General features: G+C 41.5%; 2 protein-coding genes and 1 long non-coding RNA gene across 3 annotated transcripts; 2 read left to right on the top strand and 1 right to left on the bottom strand.

Annotated features, from left to right (window-relative positions):
- Positions 1-3,674: 3,674 nt before the first annotated feature.
- On the bottom strand, positions 3,675-6,863 carry LOC306931868. Its single transcript, XR_013791078.1, has 2 exons — positions 6,531-6,863; positions 3,675-5,409 (listed from the first exon to the last, which is right to left on the bottom strand). It is a non-coding gene; the product is annotated as an uncharacterized lncRNA (long non-coding RNA).
- A 958-nt stretch (positions 6,864-7,821) lies between these two features.
- LOC306933015 (uncharacterized protein) lies at positions 7,822-12,600 on the top strand. The gene is made up of 4 exons (XM_079514985.1): positions 7,822-8,329; positions 8,582-8,907; positions 10,651-10,705; positions 10,827-12,600. Exons 1-4 carry the CDS (start codon positions 7,888-7,890, stop codon positions 12,383-12,385), a joined length of 2,382 nt encoding a protein of 793 aa, XP_079371111.1. The 5' UTR covers positions 7,822-7,887; the 3' UTR covers positions 12,386-12,600.
- Positions 12,601-12,639: 39 nt separating this feature from the next.
- On the top strand, positions 12,640-15,181 carry LOC306933018 (dnaJ homolog subfamily C member 5-like). Its single transcript, XM_079514988.1, has one exon. The coding sequence runs from the start codon at positions 13,410-13,412 to the stop codon at positions 14,085-14,087; it is 678 nt and encodes a 225-aa protein (XP_079371114.1). The 5' UTR covers positions 12,640-13,409; the 3' UTR covers positions 14,088-15,181.
- Positions 15,182-16,697: the final 1,516 nt, after the last annotated feature.

Raw genomic sequence — 16,697 nt, 5'->3', positions numbered from 1 at the left:
GCGTCTCCTCTCGGCATGGGGCGGACTAGGAGAAAACACTAATGTGGATGTGTCTAAATCTGATTCCATCCAGCTATTCAAACGCTTAACATCAGCACTGGGTTTTTAGTGTTTCAATCCGTATGCCAAAATCACACGCACACTTGAATAGTATGCAGTATTATAAAAGGATTGGAGAGATTGATCACGAATTCATGTTGTTCTTGTTGTTGTCATGATGATGATACTACTGGTTAGAAATGATATTGATGATGATGTCCTCGCTGATGAATGAACCTTTATGCAACTTTTCCTTTGCACTAGGAAGCTGGCCTATTGCATAGAGTTGAGGTCTGAGACTCATGGCTGTTGTGGAAGTACAGGACTACTGAAATGGATGTTTTTAGGTCCTTTTTATTGGGTTCATTCTTGCCATTTTGGGGCACAGCTGTTGTTTTGTTTTCATTAAGAGAAATATATTCATTTATTTTACGATAACACACACCAATACTGTACATTTATACCATATCAAAAGGGCACAACACAAATGCACCTCTAAACAAATGCAAGCGCCATCCATATTAATGTATAGTTTATTATATGAATTGTAAGACCTCATCCTATCACTGTTGAGAAGCGATGAAAAGCCATAGCCATTTGTCATCTTGCTTGTTTCTCATCTATCTATTTTTTTTTTTTTTTTTTTTACAAACATTTACCATTGGCCATAGAAATTGATTAACCACAATCTACTTAACAACACACTGCCTGGAACATCAAATTTGAAACATTTTGAAAGAATTCTGAATAGGGCTCAGTAGAGGCTTAATCAATCAAATGGTCCATACATAGAAGTATGCATTTTCATGCTGTACTACGTACACGTAACATTTTTTATTCAGTATCTATTGCCTCACATGACAACCCGGGCTGTTGAGTGGAACTGTTAGCAGCTGTGTTGAGGGAACATTCACCCTGAAAGGAATGAATGTGCATACAGTATTGCATTGTTACAATTCCAAATGGTTCTGTTCAGCATTTCTGAATTTGAGGAACTCACTCCCAGTTAGAATACACAGAATTCAGTTTTGGTGACATTGTTAAAAAAAACTCAAGTTACCATTGCAATTAATGTGAAATTACATTTGAGAACAAATAAATAAAGTAAATTGTTTGTTTGAATGTGGACACGCAGCATGTTGATCGTAGTGCTGATGAGCTTTCAAAATGTATTGATTTGCTTATTAAAACTGACTGTTACAATACTGTCTGTTACCCACATGAACCCCACATGGTGTGCATATTCTGGACGAACATTCTGCAAAGAATTGACGAGAACAGCAGATCTACAAGCTCACAATGCATCACATTACAATAAGTCGTGAGCTCAATGTAGATCATCTATCTATTTTCACTATTTGCCGTACAATGAACGTACATACCGTATAGGGTTTAAGTGGTCAAGTTTAGATGCAATGTGTGTCCTTTTCATTCTCAATAGAGGAGCGTCAGAAAGTGACATCACAGATTAGTGTTGCCTCTGTTGTGTTTCGGGCTACGAAAAAGACTTCCTCACAAAGACCAAACTGTCCAAGGTAACAGAAATAACAAATGCAAATTCTGTTACAGGGTGAATTTTTGGCTTTAAGAAAGCACAATATTTTTATATACAGTGTCATTCAGAGGAGTCTCTATACAGTATGTTTGTTTTTTGCCGGTTATGTGCAACCATTATGAAGAGCCTTTAAGTGTAGAAAGAAATGGTACAGTAACCAATAAATGTATGCATTTCTACATTAAATGTCACTATTTTCACCATAGCATATACACATAGATATTGGTTTGCTATTATGCTATGGTGAAAATTCAGACCCATCTTAAAATATATTTATCATAATTTAGGCACTTTATACTGTAGTGTGCATTTATTGTCTCCAAAAAACGTTTGACTAATTACAATATTAAGACCTGTGTCAAATTCAAAATTGTTCATATATGTTTGTATTAATATCTTATTTGGAAGACTAGGTGGGTGCGGGGGCTTATATTGATTGATTGTACCAGACCAATCGATTACTTGTTCCACAAATACTATCTGTGAACACTATTTGCCCAAGGTGTGACCCTGCCAAATGCTCTGTTGACTGTCCAGTCACCGGTGACTACTGTACTGTATGTTTCACTACTGCTGAAAGGCTGCTATCACTTCACTCAGCCCAGGACCCCAAAACGCCACCATCAGTCTGTCTGTCTTCAACTTCTGTCTGTCTGTGTGTCTATCTGCCTACAGCAACACAACCGGATAGTGATAATGTAAAAAATGTATTTGCTTTAAAAGAAAGTATTTTCTGTAATGAACTGCAACAAAGAAAATAATATTCTCTGCTGTGACACCTGGGGAAACTGTTTCTTTCCCTTTTTTTTCTCCTTTTTTCAACAAATCTTTTCAGTATCTGTTGAAGCGAGATTGTTTATTTGTACCATACTTTGGTTTAAAATACAAACTGACCACTCCTCCTCCACGCGACCATATCAGGACAGAGGTTGCATGAATGACATAGTCTCTATAATGATACAGCTGTGCATGTCTTGAAGTCCCATCCCTTCACTTATACAATCACTGTAACATATTGTACTGGGCCAACACAAACTACTAACATGGAAAAAGGTGTATGAATGAACCAATCATGTATAAAGAAAATTATGAGAACAAACTCCAAAATCATTGACTCTGTACAGTTTCTTTGAATTGATAAATACAAATTGTGATATTGAAAAGATATTGTGTCCTTCGTCTTCTTAACCATTTTAACCCCAGTAGTTCATGGGTAGACTAGGCTCCATCTCCCACAGCTAATTGCATTTTATCATTTGCCCACCCCTTTGCATGTCTCCAGACCTCGTACTTCCACAAGTGAACTGATAAACGTTTCTCTGATATCATATAGTAATGGCAGTTATAGCATAAACTGAGATGAAGAGATTCTTAGGGAAGATCATGGAACATGTTTCAAGATGTAACACTGCAAGTAAGCTCAGCAGTCAGCACACTTGCATATATATATATATATACACATACACACACAGTAGTTATAGTGTGACAGTTCAAATGTTTATGTATGGCGCCCTGGGACTGGGAGACCACTCCAAGCCGTTTTTGTCACATACCTAGTTCCTACGCCAATAATTTGATGACAAGCTCCTGTATGCTCCCTATGGACAACAAAGGAGACTCTTTGTGTTTCTTTCCAGGCACAGGGAACCACTGCTGGTCAAATTAAATGGAAAAATGTATTTTTTTGGGGGTGAACATGGCAGACAAATTAACAATAGAAAAACAGATTGTGCATGTCACCATTCCTGTTTCCTGTACATTTGAATAATATTCTAAATCTGCCCCTGTCCCATCCCAGATGATGTGCTCTAATGGCTTTTTCTCACTTAATTAACCGGGCGGCAGTGGATCAGGGGTAGAGTGGCTGTATGGTAACCACAAGGTTGCCAGTTCGAACCCGGGCTCCCCAAGAGTTAGTGTTGAGGTGTCCTTCAGCAAGACTCTGAACCCCTAATTGCTCCTGATGTGCTGGTTGGTGCCTTACATGGTTTCCGCCGCCATCGGTGTATGAATGTGCGTGTGAATGTAATGCACAATCTATGTAAAGCGCCTTGGATAAATGCGATATACAAATGCACCATTTAATTAAAACAAAACCAGTTAAATGTTTTAATATATTTTGAATAATACTTTGACAAAACATATAGGTATTCATACCATAATGCTGAGAAGTCATGCAGGGTTATCTGTAGAGGGTTTAAAGCACACTACCTCGCTTTAGCAGACAGTTTGAAGATACAGTGAAGTTAGCTGATTTTGTCAGAAGCACTAATATTTTTCAATGGTTAAATTTGTTTTAACCAACACACAGACGTAAAGCCGCGTGTTCAATAGCATCGATTTATGAAAAAAAATGTATGTGTCATTTCAGCTATCAACGATAGAGCAGTAGCAGTGTTGATAAAACATTTGCAAATTGTCATCATGCCACCATAGAACAGACTTACAGTACACCGCGGTGGCCATCATTCACTAGTTAGCTATATGTTTACTAACATCTTGTTAGCTCCTTCATCCTCCTTGGGATAGGATGTCATTGATGAGGTGTATTCTTATTTCTATAATGGATTATTATAAAATGTTATGGCAAATACTGCAACTCTGACAATTTCATGCTTGAATTATGTACATCAAATGGGTTTCAAATTACATGGTTTCTGTTCTTTTAGACTACATTTGAGCCTACCACTGGGTGGATTCTCCCCAATGATAAGCTTTCATATGTACCTTCATATTTCCCATCTGGCTGAACTGTTTGCCACACAAATTGCAGGTATATGGTTTTTCCCCTGTGTGACTCCTTATATGTCCTTCCAGAAGGCTTTTGAACCGGAATTTCCTGTTACAAATACCACAAGTGTGTGGTTTCTCTCCCGAGTGACTTCTCCTGTGGTTAATGAGTTCTGACCACGTTGTGAAAACCTGCTCGCAAACAGCACACCTGTGAGTTTTCCCTGTGTGAGTTTTCGAGTGGGCCCTCATGTTTCCAATTTGACTGAACCGTTTACCACAAATGCTGCACGAGTATGGTTTTTCCCCTGTGTGGGTCCTCATGTGTGTGTTTCGATTCCAGCTGGAACAAAACTCTTTACCACAAATGCCGCAGGTGTATGGTTTTTCCCCAGTGTGGACCCGCAAGTGTACATCTCTATTCCACCTGATAGCAAATTCTTTATCGCAAAAATGGCACTTATATGATTTTGAAAAGACTTCACCACATGCTGCGTGGCGAGGCATATCGTGATTGGGAGGGAACACAGATGTTCTGTCCGTAGATCTGATGTCAGAACGATGTTTGTGTTTTACTGGCTGTAATTTATAGCTCATCTGATGCCCACCCTCTTTGGGTGTCCACTCACCACTGTGGACACTATCCTCACCCTCAACTACTGAACAATCTGAGTTATGGTACTGACCATTAAAGATTGGTGCAGGTACTCTACAACCTTCTTCTTTGAGTTCTGCTTTCATCTGTTCGGCTGAAGTGATGGTCATGGTGTCTGCCTGTCTTTGCTCTCTTTCTAAAGGATTCAGGAAATAACCTTGATCCTGAGCATGGTTACCTTGTCCATGGCCGTGGTTAGCTTGTATAATATTAAACTCCTCCAGCCCTGTGAGCAGGTCTGTTCTCTGACTGGCCTGGTATTCCTCCTCCTGTTTAATCTGCAGACCCCCGTGCTCAACCTGAAACTCTTTCAGCAGATGGTGATCCGGGTCCTCCTCGTGCACACCCCCAGTCTGCACCAGTCCCGAATCCTGACCACTCTGCTCCTCGTAAGAATTCTTTTCTTCACAGACAGAGAGCTGTAGGGAGTCTTTGGGGTCAAAACAAGAGAATGCTTTATTAGTTTGGCATACATTATTAAACTTAAAGGTGCTATAAGCAATAATGTCCACATTTCTATTACCTTTTTTTTGGGGTATTCAGACAGCCAGTAATGGGTAGAACGCTCCCAAAAAGAATTAGTCTCTGTGACACATCTAGGGGCCGCAATCTGCATTCAAAGAAGCTTTGGCATTGGTCGATTTGCCTGTCTGCTTCCTGATTGGTTAATCATCTGACCAGGTTTCGACCAATGACAAAGCTTCTAGGAACATCTTTGAATGCTGATTGCGGCCCCAAGATGTGTCACAGACTATTTTTTGGGGAGCGTTCTACCCATTGCTGGCTGTCTGATTACCAAAAAAAAAGTCATTAAAATGTTGACATATTATTGATTATAGCAGCTTTAAGGTGTATAACTTTATACCATTAGCTCAGAGGTGGGCAGCATTATTTTCCAGTGAGACATATTGACTTTGATAGTTTGATACAGTGAGTGAAGGGCCACACCACACATTGTGCTATGTTAAAACGGCATGCATTTGTACCGACTTCTCAATTATAGGTTATTTGCTTCACAACACAATACTTTTGTTACAAAATGTTGACTTGGACTCTAAGCAGAATGTTCTGTCACATTATAAACATTTAGCATTGAGTACATACGGATGGAATATGGAATGCACGTGTACTACTCAAATGGGCTATCGTATATAGAAGTGTATATTTGTACGTCTCGAAATGTTATGATGAATTGAAAATGGTGGACCCTCTTGTAAACAATTAAGTGTAATGCTTTTGTGTCGTCCACTCACAGTTAACAGTTTTTGTATTGAGTTGTGCTTGAAATGTACTGTAATTATGCAAACTGTTAATAAATACTTCAATCAATCAATCAATCAATCAAAGGGGGAGAGATTCCAAATGGGGCTAGCCTATACTCTATGGGCTAGCCGCTAGACCGGAACGTAAACATTGATGGCCATGGTGGCTGCTATAGTATTCTGAAAACACGCATTGTTACGACAAAAAAAGACATAACATTAATTAATTCAGCATCACACGTGCAGCACAGCAGCAGAAGCTTTAAGTTTAAAAGACAGTCACACAGACCAATTTTATGCAGCTGTATCTTTGGTCTGAGAACGGCGTCAAGCAGTCTGCGCTGACGGGCCACCTCGTCCTCATACTCGGTCAGGGTTCTGTCCAAGGCTCCGAGGATCTCCTCAACGGCCACCGTTAGCCGTTCTTTGACGAAAAGTCTCAGTTGTAGCGTGTCGTTCATTTTGAAGGTAAATAAATGCCAGTTGACGAGGTCGTTCGTTTCTTAAATTATTTTGAATGTGGAGGTGTGCTGCTGTCAGACCGAGTCTCTAGTGCTTGCTTGTATGTGTGTGTGACTGTGTGTGTGCACTCCCATATACTCTATGGTGCACTCCGATCACTTGTTTGTTTGGGCGTAAGGCGACGTCACATCCGGTATCAGTTTTATATATCCGTTTTTTTAACCCTTTAGTTCTCACACATTTTCATGTCATGGGCCCCCAAATTAATATGTATTTGGCCGAGAACCCCCATCTGAAAAGAGTTAGGAAGTTGTGGTAGACTAGTACTCACACAACAAGAGAAGCTGAGAAGGCTTTGATTGATTGATTGATTGATTGAAATATTAAACAGTTTGCAGAATTACAATACATTTCAAGCACAACTCAATACATTTAGATGTAGATAGTAGATTTTTACGGGGGCCAGTTTCGAATTACAGCCGTCCGTAGGTGCCCTAAAATAGTTGAGAGCGGTTTTGAAGCAGTCAAGGGATTCACATGTGACGTCTTAATGACTGTTGGTAGGGCGTTCCACATTAGTCCCTTGTTTGTGCCGAATCTGGGTTGCACATGGTTTGTTGGACTCTCTCTGGTGTTGTGGGTGTGGACTTCGTTAACATTAAGGAGGTATTTAGACAGGTACATGGCTGGGTATCTTGGTGGTGTATCGAATCTTGTGGACCAGACCTGGACCAGACCCATTGCAAGATGCTGTGCTCTGTCGTCGACCCTAAGCCATTCCAGAATGTCAAAGTGGGCAGGGGACAGGGTGAGGTGGGTTCGGGGGGTGAGGCCTTTGAGGTGCTGTGGCTTTCAAAATTATTCCACATTTTGTGTTATTATTAAAAATGTAATAATAAATAAACAAATAAACAAATAAACAAATAAATAATAATAATAATAAAAGATAGGCAGATCAAAGCTATCAATGTGTCCACTGTCCAGTGGTGAAAACATAGTGGCAATTTAACATTGATTTACCCTAAGGGAGGGGCCATAGGGGGAGGGGCATAGAGGGGGGTGACTCCGGATATGAAACGCTGTGGCCCGGTTGTTGTTTTTTTGTCACCAGACGAGAACAGTTCTACACAACGAAGATCCCAGTCAGTTCTCTGTTAAAGACTTCTGAGACAAAAACAGGATTCATGGAGTCTAAATTTAAAAGTGAAACCGCGTCGATCGTGGAAGCAGCCATGCGCGCGACTCTGCGCGCGTGTAAGGACGCTTGGCTGAAAGAAGAAGAAGCGCAGTGGTGTGACTGCAACAACGAGGCTGTGTTTAACAGTACCATCCAACGCACACAGATGGACCTGGTTGTTCAGATAAACAACCTGTTCACCGAGCTGTGGGACGAAAACGAGGCGCTGAAGTCCAGAGTGGAACACCTGGAGTTTGTGTTGGAGAAAAAAGTCGGACAGGCCGAGAAAGAAATAGTCGCACGGGTGTCCCAGTTGGGGAACGACCTGGTGCAGTTGGAAAAGGAGCTGAAGACTGTTGTTAATGATAACAAGAATAGATCTCAAAGAGACAATGCACAGAATGAATCGACTCACATTCTGCTACGAAATGCCAATGGGTCTCTTTTTGGTGAGTTTAGCACTTGTTGGTGTTTTTGATTGATTGATTTGAAAATGTTTATTAACAGTTTAAAATAATGAATGTAAAGCATATAGGCCTAATGATAATTATTTGGTAGACTAGACACACCATACTCCTCCCGACAATCCTTATGGGGACTACCATCCTTATGTTATCTGTAGTTGACTGTTGTGAACTTGGATGTCCCTGTCCCTGTCCCCCCCCCCCCCCTCTCTCTCATTTCTTGGTATCACAACGCAGGCGGTTGTGTGCTGTTACTGAAACCCAGTCAAGCCACGATCCCCAAACTTGCAGGACCATCTGCAGCCGCAAGTACATTCATCCTCACTCCTCCACCATCAGTGGCAACGACTGCAGCTGTGCCCAACCCCACATCCTTGTCGGTGGCAGTCCCAAAACCTCCACTGACCCAACTGGTAGTGGTCAAGCAAGTCTCGCCCACTCCGCCAATGGTCTTGATGGGAGCTGGTACTGTTGTCACCAACCCTTCGACCATGTCAACAGTGGTCCCCAGCCCTACAGCAGTGCAGATGGGAGACGATTGCTTGATTGCAGTGGTGGATAAGGTACTCACATTTTTTACTTATAAGTAAAAGTATCAATACTGCAATACAGAAATACTCTGTTACAAGTAAAAGTTTGGAAATCAATATTTACTTGAGTAAAAGTACAAAAGTAAAGGCTTCAAAATGTACTTAAAGGGTAAGACCACTTTTGTAGAGGTTTGGGTTGTGTAGTTACCTTGCCATGATGTAACTCCAAATGTGGACAAGAAATCAAAAATAATTTCTCCAGTGATTAGAAATTGATAATTCAAAATATGCTCCTCATTGACTTACATTGTACGCTGAAACAGCTCTCAAAGTCACTCTTTTAGTACGTAAACAAACACAAACAAAGTTGTTTCAGACAATATAGAGCAACACCAAAACTCATGTGGTTTTATTTCTTCATAAAAATGGTAACTTCCTGTTGATTTTACTATATGAAGATCTGGATCCGGATCTATGGATCCAGTCCGGGTTTTCTTCTGAATAAAAATGGACAAATCAACAGGAAGTTAACATTTTTATGAAAAAAGAAAACCACATGAGATTTGGTGTTGCTCTATATTGTCTGAAACAACTTTGTTTGTGTTTGTTTACGTACTAAAAGAGTGACTTTGAGAGCTGTTTCAGCGTACAATGTAAGTCAATGAGGAGCATATTTTGAATTATCAATTTCTAATCACTGGAGAAATTATTTTTGATTTCTTGTCCACATTTGGAGTTGCATCATGGCAAGGTAACTACACAACCCAAACCTCTACAAAAGTGGTCTTACCCTTTAAAGTACCAAAAGTAAAAGTACTATTGTGCATAATGTCCCATTTCACGTTTTCAAATGTATACTAATCTTTTGAAAATAGCATATCTACAAGCTCACAGCTACAGCCGATTCCAAAAATGTCCAAACGATTTTCTGAAAAACACATGTTTGCCCACATCTCAACATATTTTGTTCCAGCCAGGGAACCCTAGAAGCAAATATTTGGGTTAAAATGTTAATGAAGTATACGAGTATTCAAATATTTATCACAAATGTTCACAATTTTTCAAAAATAGCTATTGTTGAATAGCTAAAGTTTAACATAAAATTTAAAGTGGTTAAAATCTAAAATGACACAGATGCTTTCCTGGTTTTAATCTTAGAGTATATATGAATAGTAAAGTAAGTACATTTTATTTATAAAGCACCTTTCGAAACAAGGTTACAAAGTGCTGAACAGTGACACAATATAAAACAATCAGGTTAAACAAACATAGTAGTAAAATAATGCAAGCAATATATACACATATATACACATATACATACATACATACATACATACATACATACATACATACATACATCATAATCAATACTCAAAGTATAGAGTATTGATGAATAGAGACGGCACTGGATTTCTCCTCCCATCCACTTGCATTAAGTTGCTCAAAAGCGCATGAGGCGATTTCACTCCTCCTTTCGGGTAGGAACAGAGTGCATTCTGGGATGGATTGGGTCCAAACACATGAACGCGCTACCGTTGACTATCATTGCACGCGTTCACGTATGAAACAGCGTGCACGTGTCATCATGAACGTGCGCAATGATAGTCAACGGACCAGCGCGTTCGTGTGTTTGGGCCAAATTTGGCCGCTATGTCCATTTCGCCTCAGGGTTTCCTCCGGGTGCCGTCTCTATTCATACTCTAAGGTTTTAATAGGTTCCCTTCCGTGTCACTGTGTAATGAAACCAAATGTGTGTGTTTAATGCCTGCTGTACAGGAAAAACGGACCGATCCACCTCCAGACAAAAGGAAAAACTCTGAAGTTGTAATAGGTATTACACTAAGTATACTGTTCAGTAGTTCCACCTGTGCGACCAAAATCATGTCAAGTCAAATAATTAAATGGCAGGTTCTGTGTGGTACAGTTTTTCATCTTCTTCCTCTAATCCCCAGGAACCCCTGAGAACCACATTCAAGAGAGTTCAACTGAGCTGAAAAAACTGGGAAGAAAAAAGCTACGCAATGTAAAGCGTTTCTTTTGCAGTGACTGTAACCTTGGTTTTCACTGGAAATGCGGTTTGCAAAGACACATGATTGTCCACAAGAAGCCTTTCCCTTGTAGTCAGTGCAACAGAGGATTCCGGAAGCAGAAATCTCTGGAAAATCACCTTTCATTTCACCAAAGAATTAAAAAACCCAAGCCTTTTTCATGTAGTCAATGTAACAAAGCTTTCCTAAATCAGCAAACCCTTGAGAATCACCTATTGTATCATAAGCGTTTTCAGCAACCAAGGCCGTTCGCCTGCGAGCAGTGTGACAAAACGTTCAGGCTAAAGAGGCCTCTGGAAAACCACCTTGCACGTCACGAGGTGTGGGATAAGACACACAAGTGTCGGGTCTGTGACAAGATGTTCAAGACCATAAAACTACGGAAATGTCATGAGGTTGTCCATTCTGAGGTGAGACCGTTCAGCTGCACTACATGCAGGAAGGAGTTCAACAGTAGGGCCACTCTTCGCTTCCACGAGGCCGGTCACAGCGAGAAGCGGCACAAGTGCAACATGTGTGATAAAAGCTACACACACCCCAATGTTCTGAAGGTCCATAAGAGGACGCACACAGGCGAGCGTCCGTTCAAGTGCACTGTGTGCAACAAGAATTACAGAACGGGGCGCTCTCTGAAGATACACATGCTGGTCCACACTAAGGAGAAAGCCTTTACCTGTCATGTGTGTGGAGCGAGGTTTGGTCTGAGTAGCAACCTTAAAAGACACATGCGCCTTCACACGGGCGAGAAGCCTTTTAAGTGCCCGGACTGTAATGAAAGCTACTCGGATAGCAATAAACTCAAAGCCCATATGCTTGTTCATGGTGCTGAAAAACCATTTATGTGTGACCTCTGTGGAAAGACATTTCTCTTCAATTGCAGGCTACTGATTCACCAAAATATGGTACACAGTGAGAAGACGCAAACAGAGGCTGGCCAAACAGTAAAGACACGATGGAAAAATAAGATCAAGCCATTCAGTTGCAAAATATGCCTCAAAGTTTTTGCCTATGCTGCAACTCTGAAAGTCCATGAAAAGGGCCACACGGAACCATACAACTGTGAATTGTGTGGTAAGACTTATCTTAACAAATACTCGTTCAATTACCACCAAAGAAGCCATACAGGGGAGAGACACTTTGTCTGTGAGCTGTGTGGAAAGCGGTTCACGCACCGCTACGGTCTGAAGATGCACGAGCGAATACACACAGGAGAGAAGCCATACGAATGTGAACAATGTGGGAAAACCTTCAGAACGGAAGGGAATTTCGACAGACACATGAGGATCCACACGGGAGAGAGGCCTTATGCGTGTGAACGATGTAACAGAACATTCAACCAATCCAATCAACTGAAGTCCCACATGCAGATGCACACTGGCGTGAAGCTATATACATGTGACCACTGTGGACGAGGCTTTTCTGATTCAAGACAGTGGAAAAAACACGACTGTGGTGGATCATAGGGCATTGGTTCTCAAACCTTTTCATGTCGAGGACACTCATTAGCCTGTGGACCCCCATTAGAAAATATATGCCAAGGACCCCCATAATAAGATTTTTACGGCTCTAGCAGTGATTTTCAACCATTTTAATTTCAAGGACCCCCGGTTTGATCTGCATTAGACTACGGTCCCCCATTTCTATCTCTGGGACCCCAATGTATATTGTAAAATCAAAATTAATTTAACTCTGAGAGTGTACAAATGGAACCAAATGGACCCATTAGGGTGCATTTGGTTCCATTTGTATACTCTGAGTTATAGACCCATAAGGGTCCATTTGGTTCCTAACTATCATTTAGCTGGGGACCCCCTGGAACTCCCTCAAGGTCCCCTAGGGGTCCCCGCACCCCACTTTGGGAACCACTGTCATAGGGGATCAGGCGTTTAGAAGTAGCAGAAGCCATATAGGTACGTCAGTGGTTTTCAACCATTTTCATTTCAAGGCCCATTATTGAGGGGCGGTAGGTAGCCCCTCCTATATACATGTTTAATGTTTGTCTTTCCTAGACAAACATTAAAAACACCATTGACAATGAACAGAGTTTAATGTTTGTTTTGTCACTAACACAAACATTAAATGCCATTAATTAACAGAGTTTAATGTTTGTTTTGTCTGTCACTGAGCAAATCGGCATATGATGTTGTGATATCACGATGATGTAAGATGATATGGGTTGGTAAAGCGCTAGGGCTGTCCCGGTCACATTTTGTTGCTCCCGATCCGATCCCAATCATTTAATTTTGAGACATGCCGATACCGATTTTTCCCGATCCGATCTTTATATTTTATACAACACTTACGCCATGTGAGAAATGTATGTCACTGAGCAGCAGCACGGTAGCCAGACCGGCTATAAAGGAGTGGCAGAGACTAGGCTACATTTGAGACGTTGACTAGGGATTTAGAAATAGAAGTGGATGCCTCTATGATCCAGCTAACGTTACAGCGAAATACACAGTGTTCAATTTTCACAAGAGGTGAACCATGGCCGAGCCGAACCCGAACCCCAATCGTCCCCAGAGGAAGATGTCCACAGCCGGGGAGAGCCTGTACAAGGTGCTAGGACTAGAGAAAGGGGCCACGGCCGAGGACATCAAGAAAGCATACAGGAAGCTAGCGTTGAAGTTTCACCCAGATAAGAACCCGGACAACCCAGAAGCGGACGATAAGTTCAAGGAGATCAACAACGCTAATTCCATCCTCAATGATGAGACCAAGCGGAAGATCTACGACGAGTATGGTTCCATGGGCCTGTACGTGTCAGAACAGTTCGGCGAGGAGAGCGTCAAATACTACTTCCTCATGTCCAAGTGGTTGTTCAAGAGCCTGTTGCTGTGCTGCACGTTGTTCTCGTGCTGCTGCTGTTGCTGCTGCTGCTGTTTCTGCTGTGGGAAGTGTAAGCCCCCCGAGGATGACGAGAACTACCAGTATGTCGACCCAGAAGACCTGGAGGCCCAGATCAAAGCCGAGCAGGATGGAGGGACTACTGTAATCATAATCCAGTCGGAAGGGCCTGACAGCCATCCCGTGGCACAGAGCCAGCCGATACCTCTGCCCATGCCGGCCCCTGAGCCCCAACCACAGGTGCAGGCCCAGTCGCCGACCTCAACAAACCCCGCTGAGACAGAGAAACCCGGGGAGACGCTGCCGGAGTCGAAATGACTCGTGTGCGGCGCCCAGTTGTGATCCAGCCGCATTCCACCGCCGATAGCGCCCCAAAGACTAACCAGCCCGCAGCCCATCCCCATGCCCCAGCCCTGACCCACATGACCTGCCCTGCATCCCCTCCAGACAGCTCTTTGAAGACTGGGAAACTGAATGGATCCTGAGTTCCCTTCATTTTAATTTTGTCATATGAAAGCAGGGAATCATAGCAAAAATCATAGCAAGTGAATGTGAACTACAGCTTATGGAACTGAAGTCAAAGTTAAAACTCTTGTAGAGAACCATAGCCAAAGCATGGCTTTGCCACGGACCACCATTTGATGACATTTAGACTCTCTTAGACCCAAGACTAAAGAATATTTTGTTGTCCTGTTAATAATTTGTCCACAATTCCATGCTGTATTGAAACGTTGATCAAAATAACAATTCTTTTACATTATTCTAATTGTGTAGACTTCTTGTAAATGTATGCAGATGTTTAACAATAATTTAACGCTTGGGTGTGTAGAATTTTACACTCTCAAGAGTTAAAGATCTAATAATGGTCCACTTGGTCACCAACTCTATCATTTAGCTGTGGACCACCTGGAACCTCCTCAAGGACCAGTCTTGGTCTCAGGACCGCTGGTTGAAAACCACTGGTATATGTCATTCAGTCTTCTTAAGGCTCATACAGTCTGGATTTTCGGTGGTTAGGTGACCCCAGCCCTTCTCTCCGTATTTACTCACGACCGCTCAACGTTATTTCAGCTCCGGTGGTCACCTCACCACCGAAAATCCAGACTATGAATGAGCCTTAAGTCATGTGAGGTTTTTGTGTGAGTTGAACGTTTCAGCAAATGTCCCTTTTTCACAGGTCGTTTTGCTTTTCAAGAAGTAATTCCATGTTCTTGAAATTGATCTATATGCCTTTACAGTTTACACTAGGGTCCTAAAATATCCTAAACCTGAATATTGTCATTAGAGTTAACTTTAACTTCTTTTGAATATGGAAAGGGTTTTGTATAAAATATGTTCTGCATACAGTTCATTTCAGGCCATGAACAACATTTTTAATTTAATCATTTTAATAAATTAAATGCCTACCGGTATGCTATTTCAGTCAATGTTAGTGTTAATTCAAATTACTTTATTTTATGATGCAAATATATTCCTTTCGAGTTAAACTAGACAAACTGAAATAATGCAGCATGTGCAAATTGTGCATCACATCCAAAAGATCCATCCAGTACATCCAACAGTGCCTGCCTCGTTTGACTGCACTATATCTATTTCACCAGTAGATGGCAATCACGTAACCTGTATGCGTTCACTTCATACTTCCAGTTCGGAGGTTTTGATTGATTGAAGAATTTTATTAACAGTTTGCAGAATTACAGTACATTTCAAGCACAAACTCAATACAAAGGCTGTTAACTGTGAGTGGACGACCCAATTAAGCATTACACTTGTTTCCAATAGGGTCCACCATGTTCAAATCATCAAAACATTTAGAGACGTACAAATAGACACTTCTATAGACAGAACAGGAATTCATCATAGCTCATGCTGTGCATGATGAATTGAATTTGGAAGCATGCTTCAATGTTTTTGTTTGGATACGAAACCTTCAACTTAGAAATATGCCAGAAAATCAAGCGTTTTACTTGGAATGGAAACTATGTCCAATCCATTATAAAGGTGGTTATTGAAGCTTCTGTTGATTTAATGCGGCGCATTTTAAGACAATTTTCCCGGTTAAAACATGTATCTAAAGGAGATATTTATTTAAATCCCAGACAGCGTCCATGCTGTGTTCGCTGATGAAATGTGCAGGCTGTTTGAGCGCTCTGCTCAGACGGCGTGCAGTGATACATCCATCCCATGTGCAGACTGCAGATACTGGTGAGAGAAACGGTGCGAAAACTTTATTGTCTATTTATGGGGTATGTTCAACTTTACAACACGAATACGATACCCTGAAGAAAAGCCTGGAGGAAAAACGCAACATTGCCAACCAAGAGGTCAGTATTAAAAAACGTTCTGCAGCTACAAACGCTGTCCACCATTTTATCAGACTGAGCCAGTACAGTAATTGTACCATGGACAGTAGTAGTAAGTTACTAGTAGTTTTCGCACTGTGGGCAGGTGCCACCGTGCCAGTGCTGCTGGAAAAGGAAATGAGCAATTGAGCATCTCCATAAAGCTTGTCAAGGAAGCACAACCTTCTCTAAAATCTCAGGGTTGATGGTGCCAAAACTAATAAACTGGTCCTACTGACCATGGCATTACTGTCAACTGGCGGCTGGCCAGTCTGGCCTGACCTGAACCCCACTGTCCCACTAGCTCTGGTCCATAGCTCTAATGGCTTCGCATTAAAGGCATTAGTGCTTTGGACCAGAGCTACTGTCCCGCATAATCTGTTGTATTGACAAGAGGAAGATGAGACACCAGACCATACAGATAAGAAGGCCACTATCACAGCAAACCTGCACCTCAACAGTGCCACAGGCTCATCACCTTCGTGCCACGCCCTATTGATGAAGTAATTTGTAGTAATAGTAGCCCAGAGACCAAGTATTGAGTAAATAAATTAACATACTTGAACTAACAACTACAAATTGTTAT

The sequence above is a fragment of the Electrona antarctica genome (assembly GCF_951216825.1).
Source record: "Electrona antarctica genome assembly, chromosome: 11".
NCBI lineage: Eukaryota > Metazoa > Chordata > Actinopteri > Myctophiformes > Myctophidae > Electrona > Electrona antarctica.
Note: the sequence above shows the minus strand (reverse complement) of the source record. Positions and strands in the feature narration are given on the sequence as shown.